The sequence below is a fragment of the Oncorhynchus keta genome, chromosome 19 (assembly GCF_023373465.1).
Source record: "Oncorhynchus keta strain PuntledgeMale-10-30-2019 chromosome 19, Oket_V2, whole genome shotgun sequence".
In the NCBI taxonomy this organism is placed as follows: Eukaryota; Metazoa; Chordata; class Actinopteri; order Salmoniformes; family Salmonidae; genus Oncorhynchus; species Oncorhynchus keta.
Window position 1 is genome coordinate 81,299,488 of NC_068439.1, and position 12,192 is coordinate 81,311,679.

General features: G+C 39.6%; 1 protein-coding gene across 1 annotated transcript; it reads left to right on the forward strand.

Moving 5' to 3' along the window:
• The first annotated feature begins 3,224 nt into the window (after positions 1-3,224).
• On the forward strand, positions 3,225-11,865 carry LOC127909518 (fidgetin-like). The gene is made up of 5 exons (XM_052471488.1): positions 3,225-3,368; positions 4,229-4,578; positions 7,993-8,032; positions 8,248-8,305; positions 10,922-11,865. Exons 2-5 carry the CDS (start codon positions 4,448-4,450, stop codon positions 11,266-11,268), a joined length of 576 nt encoding a protein of 191 aa, XP_052327448.1. The 5' UTR covers positions 3,225-3,368; positions 4,229-4,447; the 3' UTR covers positions 11,269-11,865.
• The last annotated feature ends 327 nt before the right edge of the window (positions 11,866-12,192 follow it).

Below are 12,192 nucleotides of genomic sequence, written 5' to 3' on the forward strand. Positions count from 1 at the left end.
GTTTACTTCCGATACCTGCTTCTCGTGCCCGGCGTCGATCCTTACAGGATTAGCTTTTCCGCATCATTTTTTAAAACTTTTTTTCAAAAAGTATCCGATTTCTGCAATGTTACGACGATGGAAAAAAATCTGCTCTTAAAATAATCAGGGTCCAGAGTAATGCCGAGCTCCTTCAAGGTTTGATATCAGGTCCTTCGCAGTTTTATTTGAGACGACTGTAAGATTAATTGTCAGATCAAACAGCAGATCTCTTTGTTTCTTGGGACGTAGAACTAGCATCCAGGGTAGGCAATTTTAGGGCTTCACCATGTTTCATCAAAATGTACAGCTCGAAGAATCAGTGTCGTCCGCATAAGTTCACATTGTGTTTCTGAATGACATCACTAAGAGAGGTAAAATACCACAGTGAAAACAATAGTGGTCCTAAAATGGAACCTTGAGGAACACCAAAACGTACAATTGATTTGTCAGAGGACAAACCATTCACAGAGACAAAATTATATCTTTCCGGCAGATAAATTCTACACCAGGCAAGAACTTGTCCGTGTCGACCAATTTGGGTTTCTAATCTCTCCAAAGAACGTGGTGATCGATGGTGCCAAAAGCGCCACTAAGGTCTAAGAGTCCGAGCACAGATGCAGAGCCTTGGTCTGATGCCGTTAAAAGGTAATTTACCACCTTCACGAGTGCAGTCTCAGTGATATGATGGGGTCTAAAACCAGGCTGGAGCGGTTCGTATACATTATTTGTCTTCAGGAAGGCAACCCTGCGCAACAGCTTTTTTTTTTTTATTGAGAGGAATGGGAGATTCGATATAGGCCGTTAGTTCATTTTTTTTATCGGATCAAAGTTTGGCTTTTTTCAAGAGAGCCTTTATTACTGCCACTTTTAGTGAGTTTGGTACACATCCAGTGGATAGAGAGCCATTTATTATGTTCAACATAGGAGGGCCAATCACAGGAAGCAGCTCTTTCAGTAGTTTAGTTGGGAAAGGGTCCAGTATGCAGCTTGATGGTTTAGAGGCCATGACTATTTTCGTGAACTTGTCGAAAGATACAGGATTTATAAAAACTTGAGTGTCTCCGTTGATCTTAGGTCCTGTTAGTTCTGTGCAGACTCAGGACAACTGAGTTTTGGAGAAATGTGCAGATTCAAAGAGAAGTCCGTAATTTGATTTCTAATGATCATGATTTTTCATGAATTCATCACTGCTGAAGTGAAAGCCATCCTCACTTGGGGGAATGCTGCTTTTTAGTTAGCTTTGCGACAGTATCAAAAATAAATGTTATATTGTTTTTATTCTCCTCAATCAGGTTGGAAAAGTTAGCTGATCGAGCAGCAGTGAAATTATAGCAGTACTATACTACTATCTGAATACTACTACTATACTACTATACTATACTACTAATGAAGTACTACTTTGATCGTACTGTGTACTGTCTGTCCAAGAAGACTTCCAGTTTGGAGCGCCATTTCCGTTCCAATTTTCTGGAAGCTTGCTTCGGGGCTCGGGTATTTTCTGTATACTTGGCTACCGAGTGGCGCAGTGGTCTAAGGCACTGCATCTCAGTGCTAAGAGGCATCACTGCAGTCACTGGTTCAAATCCAGGATGCATCACATCTGGCTATGGTTGGGAGTCCCATAAGGCAGTGCACAACTGGCCCAGCGTCGTCTGGGTAGGCCATCATGTTTTCGTTTTTAGAGCTGCGACTGGGTTAAATTTAGATCCTCGATGAGGTGGTTAACAGATTTTTCTACTCCGATATCCTTGGGTAGGTGGAGGGAGTCTGGAAGGGCATCTTGGAATCTTGGGATGTCCGAGAATTTATAGAGCGGTTTTTGATAATCCTTGGTTGGGGTATGACTGGGGATTTCTAATGTAATAAAATGGTGGTCCAATAGTCCAGGATTTTAACTTCTTGATGCATCCATCCCGTTTCATTTTCTTCAACCACTGCTGAATTGCAGAGCGCCAAATTCAAATTAAATTACTAAAAATATTGTGCAATATAGCAAAACACAGCTTAGCTTGTTGTTAAACTACCTGGCGTTTCAGATTTCAATAAAGCTTTTTGGCGAAAGCATACCAAGCGTTTATGTAAGGACATCTCTCTCAGCAGACAAAATATTACAAACAGCTAGCAACCAAGTAGATTGGTCACGAAAGTCAGAAAAGCAATAAATTAAATTGCTTACCTTTGATGATCTTCGGATGTTTGCACTCACGAGACTCCCAGTTACACAATAAATGTTCCTTTTGTTCCATAAAGATTATTTTTGGTTTGGTTGGCGCGTTATGTTCAGAAATCCACAGGCTCGAGCGGTCACGACATCGTAGAGGAAAATTCCAAATAGTATCCGTAATGTTCGTAGAAACATGTCAAATGTTTTTTATAATCAATCCTCAGGTTGTTTTTACAATTTATAATCTATAATATATCAACTGGGACTGTAGCTTCTTCAATAGGAGAGAGAGAGAAAATGGCTGCTCCAACGCTGCTGGCACCCAACAATGACGCGATGTGATCTTTCTCGCTAATTTTTCAAAATAAAAGCCTGAAACTATGTCTAAAGACTGTTCACACCATGGGGAAGCCATAGGAAAATGAATCTGGTTGATATCCCTTTAAATGGAGCGAAGGCAGGCCATGGAACATGGAGCTTTCAAAATAGAGGCCACTTCCTGGTTGGATTTTCCTCAGGTTATCGCCTGCAATATCAGTTCTGTTATACTCACAGACAATATTTTGACAGTTTTGGAAACTTTAGAGTGTTTTATATCCTAATCTGACAATTATATGCATATTCTAGATTCCAGGCCTGAGAAATAGGCAGTTTAATTTGGGTACGTTTTTCATCCAAACATCAAAATACTGCCCCCTACACTTAAGAGGATAAGGAAAACATTAAGATCCACAATGTTTATTCCAATAGCAGCACAACAAATGAGTACTTAAAGAAACAAGTCGCTAATAAACAATGTGACGCCACAGCTCATCCATACTCAACTACCTCAACTGACAACCTGTCAGTGCAAATTCTGTTAACTCTCGTCAACATATTACTTCATTTTGCGGTTCAGTAATCAGGTTGTTGTCGGAACGTCAGATATTTCACTGCACCAGTAGAATGTTTCTATCATTATGCGTTTCCACAAACCTCAAGGAATGTGTGGTATGAGGACAAGATCAGTGACATTTCAATAGCCGGATAGGGATAATAAGATAATATCCTCTAGACAGAGACACAGAACTGAGGAGTGGTGATCATGAGTTCAGTTTGGTCGATGGCAAACGCAGACTTGATTAGTTGATAGAATGACTGACTTCAATTTGACAGTTTAGCCTACAGAGCCTCGGCAGACAAAGTAAGTTTCACTCAGCAAAGAAAATGTTAAAAAATCTGTATATATCTTCCTACATTTTACTGTGGGTGTGTATGCTGTTTGCATTCTACTGTTTCGGTGTGTGTGTGTGTGTGTGTGTGTGTGTGTGTGTGTGTGTGTGTGTGTGTGTGTGTGTGTGTGTGTAATGACTCTGTCTACTTGTGTACTATAGCATTAATGCTCATAATCACCTGTGGTGTGTATAATAATCTATAGTCAGAACCTGTGATGTGTAAGATACTTTATAATCTATAGTCAGAACATGTGGTGTGTAAAATACTTTATAATCTATAGTCAGAACATGTGGTGTGTAAAATACTATATAATCTATAGTCAGAACATGTGGTGTGTAAAATACTATATAATCTATAGTCAGAACATGTGGTGTGTAAGATACTTTATAATCTATAGTCAGAACATGTGGTGTGTAAAATACTATATAATCTATAGTCAGAACATGTGGTGTGTAAAATACTATATAATCTATAGTCAGAACATGTGGTGTGTAAGATACTTTATAATCTATAGTCAGAACATGTGGTGTGTAAAATACTATATAATCTATAGTCAGAACATGTGGTGTGTAAAATACTATATAATCTATAGTCAGAACATGTGGTGTGTAAAATACTATATAATCTATAGTCAGAACATGTGGTGTGTAAAATACTTTATAATCTATAATCAGAACATGTGGTGTGTAAAATACTATATAATCTATAATCAGAACATGTGGTGTGTAAAATACTATATAATCTATAATCAGAACCTTTAATTGTGTCTAAATTATTGGAATATCATCTACCTTTTATTCATTCTTCTATACCCTCTTTATTCCACAGCAGAGAAAGAGACGGAGAGAGAGAGAGAGAGAGAGAGAGAGAGAGAGAGAGAGAGAGAGAGAGAGAGAGAGAGAGAGAGAGAGAGAGAGAGAGAGAGAGAGAGAGAGAGAGAGAGAGAGAGAGAGAGAGAGAGAGAGAGAGAGAGAGAGAGAGAGAGAGAGAGAGAGAGAGAGGGAGAGAGGGAGAGAGGGAGAGAGAGAGAAGGGGGTAAGGGTCATCATGGCTCCAGTAGATGTGGTAGACTGGTCTCTAGCCTCGTCCTCTTCATCCCCTGAGGTCTGCTTCGTCTCTCTCATCCTCTTCCTCATCCTCAACATCACACTCCTCACTGTATGTATAAACTGCCGCAGGTGAGTGTCCTGTTCATCCCATATCATGTGGGTCTCTCCCATGCTGTGTCTGGTTAAAGAAGGACTGTAGAATACAGATGTCTGATTCCAAATCAAGCCTTAACCCTGACCCCTAGGCACTTCTTACATATTTGGTGAAAAGGACAGTAAATTCCAACTAACCTATCAGAGGACAATGTATTGTTAACAACAAGCAGCTCATAAAGACAGTATTCAGACCCCGTGACAATGTATTGTTAACAACAGGCAGCTCAGTATTCAGACATTTTCCACCATTTTTTTTTACGTTAACAGCTTTATTCTAAAATGGATTAAATAAAAAACATCCTCAGCAATCTACACACAATACCCCATAATGACATCACAATACCCCATAATGACATCACAATACCCCATAATGACATCACAATACCACATAATGACATCACAATACCCCATAATGACAACACAATATCCATGACATCATAATACCCCATAATGACATCACAATACCCCATAATGACAGCACAATACCCTATAATGACATCACAATACCCTATAATGACATCACAATACCCCATAATGACATCACAATACCCCATAATGACAAAAAAAAAAGAAAAACAGAAATACCTAATTTATATAAAGCATTCAGCCTCTTTGCTATGAGACTCGAAATTAAGCTCAGGTGAATCCTGTTTCCATTTGGTTGGAGTTCACCTAAAGTCTCTCAGACCATGAGAAACAAGATTCTCTTGTCTTATGAAACCAAGATTGAACTCTTTTGCCTGAATTCCAAACGTCACGTCTGGAAGAAACCTGGCACCATCACCCATGGGGGTGGGAGCAGCCCCAGCGGCTGTGACTAGGAGACAAGTCAGGATCAAGGCAAAAATGAACGGAGCAAAGTACAGAGAGATCCTTGATGAAAACCTGCTTCAGAGTGCTCAGGTCCTCAGACTGGGGCGAAGGTTCACCTTCCATCATGACAACAACCCTAAGCACACAGCCAAGACAACGCAGGAGTAACTGCGGGACAAGTCTCTGAATGTCATTGAGTGGCCCAGCTAGAGCCTGGACTTGAACCCAATCGAACATCTCTTGAGAGACTTGAAAATAGCTGTGCAGCAACACTCTCCTTCCAACCTGACAGACCATGAGAGGATCTGCAGAGAAGAATGGGAGAAACTCCCCAAATACAGGTGTGCCAAGCTTGTAGCATCAAACCCAAGAAGACTAGAGGCTATATTCGCTGCCAAAGGTGCTTCAACAAGGTACCGAGTAAAGGGTCTGAATACTTATTTAAATGTGATATTTACATAAGTAAAAACCTGTTTTTGCTTCATCATTATGAGGTGTTGTGTGTAGATTGATGAGGGGGAAAAAGCAATTGAATCCATTTTAAAATCAGGCTGTAATATTCCCAAATGTGGAAGAAGTCAAGGGGTCTGAATACTTTCCGAATGAACTGTATATTGATCTATGGAGTGTCCAGGTGTCCAGGATAGGGACTGATTAGGAACTGTATATTGATCTATGGAGTGTCCAGGTGTCCAGGATAGGGACTGATTAGGAACTGGGCACAAGAGGTTAAAAACTTGTTCTCACCCATTGACTTCTCTATATTCCATGTCCTTCCTACCTATGGGTAAGTACAGGTGAATGATGGTAGGGTGTGTTGATATGAATGTTGACAGGCATCAGGAGACAGTAAACTCAGGGAATGTTTGCCCGTGTCCCCAAATAGCAACCTATTCCCTACGTAGTGCACGACTTTTGACCATGGCCCCATAGTGGAATAGGATCCCGTTTTAGGAATGCTAACTTTATATGGATTTCTTAGGCTCCTTGCCAAGTGCATTATGGGTTAGGTCACGTCGTTGAACATTCCATGAGCGGTTTATCACCCAGAGGAATGGAACGCTGTCCCTGTTCAACTGGAATGTGTCCTGGCAATGGTAATAATGGTAATAATGGTAATGGTAATGGTAATGGTAATGGAATGTGTCCTGGCAATGGTAATGGTAATGGTAATAATGGTAATGGTAATGGTAATGGTAATGGTAATAATGGTAATGGTAATGGTAATGGTAATGGTAATGGTAATGGAATGTGTCCTGGTAATAATGGTAATGGTAATGGTAATGGTAATGGTAATGGAATGTGTCCTGGTAATAATGGTAATGGTAATGGTAATGGTAATGGAATGTGTCCTGGCAATGGTAATGGTAATAATGGTAATGGTAATGGTAATGGTAATGGAATGTGTCCTGGTAATGGTCATGGTAATGGTAATGGTAATGGGCATGGTAATGGTCAGGGTCATGGTCATGGTAATGGTAATGGAATGGTAATGGTAATGGTAATGGAATGTGTCCTGGTAATGGTAATGGTAATGGAATAATAATAATAATATAATAATAATAATGTGTCCTGGTAATGGTAATGGTAATGGAATGGTAATGGTAATGGTAATGGAATGGTAATGGTAATGGTAATGGTAATGGAATGTGTCCTGGTAATGGTAATGATAATGGAATGTGTCCTGGTAATGGTAATGGTAATGGTAATAATGGTAATGGAATGTGTCCTGGCAATGGTAATGATAATGGAATGTGTCCTGGTAATGGTAATGGTAATGGTAATAATGGTAATGGAATGTGTCCTGGTAATGATAATAATGGTAATGGTAATTATAATAATGGCAATGGTAATGATAATAATGGTAATGGAATGTGTCCTGGTAATGATAATAACGATAATGGCAATGATAATAATGGTAATGGTAATGATAATAATGGTAATGGTAATGATAATAATGGAAATGGAATGTGTCCTGGTAATGATAGTAATGGTAATGGTAATGGTAATGGTAATTGTAATGATAATAATGGTAATGGTAATGATAATAATGGTAATGGAATGTGTCCTGGTAATGATGATAATGGTAATGGTAAGGCTAATGGAATGTGTCCTGGTAATGATAATAATGATAATGGTAATGGTAATGGTAATGGTAATGATAATAATGATAATGGTAATGGTAATGGTAATGATAGACGACTCAGAATAACAGCTGTTTTTTTGTTTGTTAAAGGTTTCAAGATTATTTTGACGAAAGAGGCACCACTTGAAGTGTCTGGGGAAAAGTGAATTAATGATCACACTGTTGTCAAATGCCCATACATGTTTCTTCTTTGTTTTTGACTCCTGTTTCTATTGGTCATTAGTCACTCTCTGAATGTAATATCTACCAGTAATAGCACACTATTAGTCATCTATTCACTTAATTACTTTTTCTATTGTTTGTTCCATTGTTCGAGAAGTGAATCTGCAAGTCAGCATTTCGTTGCCCTGTGTTCTCCACGTGTATCCTGTGTGCCTGACTAGTAAACAGACTGGAACTTGTACCTTTTTATGTGTTCTCATTTCCAGACAATCAGATATTCAGATGGATCCTATAGACGGAGCACAGGTAGGGTAGACAAACACACACTCTCTCTCTCTCTCTCTCTCTCTCTCTCTCTCTCACACACACACACACACACACACACACACACACACACACACACACACACACACACACACACACACACACACACACACACACACACACACACACACACACACACACACACACACACACACACACACACACACACACTGTAATCCGGTCTTCCTGTCCTACAGATCGAGGCTCAGGAGGAAACTAAAGATGCAAAGAAGTCCAACAGCAAGAACAATAAAGGTAAAGGAAGGATACAGGTCTATGGTTACTAAGGATACAGGTCTATGGTTACTAAGGATACAGGTCTATGGTTACTAAGGATACAGGTCTATGGTTACTAAGGATACAGGTCTATGGTTACTAAGGATACAGGTCTATGGTTACTAAGGATACAGGTCTATGGTTACTAAGGATACAGGTCTATGGTTAGGAAGGATACAGGTCTATGGTTACTAAGGATACAGGTCTATGGTTAGGAAGGATACAGGTCTATGGTTACTAAGGATACAGGTCTATGGTTACTAAGGATACAGGTCTATGGTTACTAAGGATACAGGTCTATGGTTACTAAGGATACAGGTCTATGGTTACTAAGGATACAGGTCTATGGTTACTAAGGATACAGGTCTATGGTTACTAAGGATACAGGTCTATGGTTACTAAGGATACAGGTCTATGGTTACTAAGGATACAGGTCTATGGTTACTAAGGATACAGGTCTATGGTTACTAAGGATACAGGTCTATGGTTACTAAGGATACAGGTCTATGGTTAGGAAGGATACAGGTCTATGGTTACTAAGGATACAGGTCTATGGTTAGGAAGGATACAGGTCTATGGTTACTAAGGATACAGGTCTATGGTTACTAAGGATACAGGTCTATGGTTACTAAGGATACAGGTCTATGGTTACTAAGGATACAGGTCTATGGTTACTAAGGATACAGGTCTATGGTTAGGAAGGATACAGGTCTATGGTTACTAAGGATACAGGTCTATGGTTACTAAGGATACAGGTCTATGGTTACTAAGGATACAGGTCTATGGTTACTAAGGATACAGGTCTATGGTTACTAAGGATACAGGTCTATGGTTACTAAGGATGCAGGTCTATGGTTACTAAGGATGCAGGTCTATGGTTAGGAAGGATACAGGTTTATGGTTACTAAGGATACAGGTCTATGGTTACTAAGGATACAGGTCTATGGTTACTAAGGATACAGGTCTATGGTTACTAAGGATGCAGGTCTATGGTTACTAAGGATGCAGGTCTATGGTTACTACGGATGCAGGTCTATGGTTACTAAGGATACAGGTCTATGGTTACTAAGGATGCAGGTCTATGGTTACTAAGGATACAGGTCTATGGTTACTAAGGATACATGTATATGGTTACTAAGGATGCAGGTCTATGGTTACTAAGGATACAGGTCTATGGTTACTAAGGATACAGGTCTATGGTTACTAAGGATACAGGTATATGGTTACTAAGGATACAGGTCTATGGTTACTAAGGATACAGGTCTATGGTTACTAAGGATACAGGTCTATGGTTACTAAGGATACAGGTCTATGGTTACTAAGGATGCAGGTCTATGGTTACTAAGGATACAGGTATATGGTTACTAAGGATACAGGTCTATGGTTACTAAGGATACAGGTCTATGGTTACTAAGGATACAGGTCTATGGTTACTAAGGATACAGGTCTATGGTTACTAAGGATACAGGTATATGGTTACTAAGGATACAGGTCTATGGTTACTAAGGATACAGGTATATGGTTACTAAGGATACAGGTCTATGGTTACTAAGGATACAGGTCTATGGTTACTAAGGATGCAGGTCTATGGTTACTAAGGATACAGGTCTATGGTTATATTATTATTTATTATTATGGTTACTAAGGATACAGGTCTATGGTTACTAAGGATACAGGTCTATGGTTAGGAAGGATACAGATCTATGGTTACTAAGGATACAGGTCTATGGTTACTAAGGATACAGGTCTATGGTTACTAAGGATACAGGTCTATGGTTACTAAGGATACAGGTCTATGGTTACTAAGGATACAGGTCTATGGTTACTAAGGATACAGGTCTATGGTTACTACGGATACAGGTCTATGGTTACTAAGGATACAGGTCTATGGTTACTAAGGATACAGGTCTATGGTTAATAAGGATACAGGTCTATGGTTACTAAGGATACAGGTCTATGGTTACTAAGGATACAGGTCTATGGTTACTAAGGATACAGGTCTATGGTTAATAAGGATACAGGTCTATGGTTACTAAGGATACAGGTCTATGGTTACTAAGGATACAGGTTGTCCTTTATTGTTATGATCCTTGTCCTGAAGGCAGAACTGGGGGATTTCCTCCTTATCTAAGCCAGCTGCAAAGTCAACATTGACTATATTGTAAAAATGTATACAAATGATGATTTATGATTAGGTTTAAGGTTAGGATAAGGGTGAGGTTTAAAACCAGATGTGCCAGCTAGTGACCACTCTGCAGAGCTGCCTCCAGAACAACATTTATGACAAAAAATGCTAACCTTCGATGACACCAGATTGTTTATAATTTATTCTACTATATTCTACTATACTCTATTCTACTCTACTGTATTCTACTCTACTCTACTCTATTCTACTCTACTCTATTCTAATTCATTCAAATCAATTCTACTCTATTCTACTCTACTCTACTCCACTCTATTCTGTTCTACTCTACTCTACTCATTCTATTGTATTCTATTCGACTCTCTCTACTCCATTCTACTCTATTCTATAATTTATTCTACTTTATTTCTGTTCTGTTGTATTTAGAGTGATTATCTCTATGTCTGTTCTAGGCGCCCATTTAGCCACAGTTCACACCTTACCTTCATGGAGGGACCATAAGAACATGCCTGAGAGCACACTCCCCTCGACCCTCGCCCGCAACCGGACACTCCCCTCGACCCTCGCCCGCAGCCGGACACTCCCCTTGGACTCCGCCCACAGCCGGACACCCCCCTTGGACTCCGCCCACAGCCAGACGCCCCCTTGGACTCCGCCCACAGCCGGACACCCCCCTTGGACTCAGCCCACAGCAGGACACCCCCCTTGGACTCCGCCCACAGCCGGACACCCCCCTTGGACTCCGCCCACAGCCGGACACCCCCCTTGGACTCCGCCCACAGCCAGATGTCCACAATAGAGCTGAATTGGCTTACTGACTAAAGCACCGCTGGTCTCAACACAGATACTCACACTACAAGCAGAAACAGGTGTGGTGGTTGGTGTCTAACTGGATGATTGTTTCATTGATTAATTGATTGACTGATTTAAATGATTTGATCATTAAAAGTGCATACATTAAAGTGCAGTCAAATACGTGATTTTCCTTTTTTTTCTAAATATATCCACACTATGAGGCTGAAATGACACCCCAACATTATAATATTGTCCTTTTTGTGTAAGAGCTCTTTGGAGAAAAAAAAACAATGGACCAATGAACGTTTATCGTGTATTTGCATCTGATTATAATGGACCAATGAACATTCATCGTGTATTTGCATCTGATTATAAAGGACCAATGAACGTTTGTCGTTTATTTGCATCTGATTATAATGGACCAATGAACATTCATCGTGTATTTGCATCTGATTATAATGGACCAATGAAGGTTTGTCGTTTATTTGCATCTGATTATAATGGACCAATGAACATTCATCGTGTATTTGCATCTGATTATAAGGGACCAATGAACATTCATCGTGTATTTGCATCTGATTATAATGGACCAATGAACGTTTGTCGTTTATTTGCATCTGATTATAATGGACCAATGAACATTCATTGTGTATTTGCATCTGATTATAAGGGACCAATGAACATTCATCGTGTATTTGCATCTGATTATAATGGACCAATGAACGTTTGTCGTTTATTTGCATCTGATTATAATGGACCAATGACCGTTCATCATTTATTAGCATCTGATAATAATGGACCAACGAACGTTCATTGTCTATTTGCATCTGATTATAATGGACCAATGAACATTCATTGTTTATTTGCATCTGATTATAATGGACCAATGAATGTTCATCGTTTATTAGCATCTATCCTCCTAGTTCTG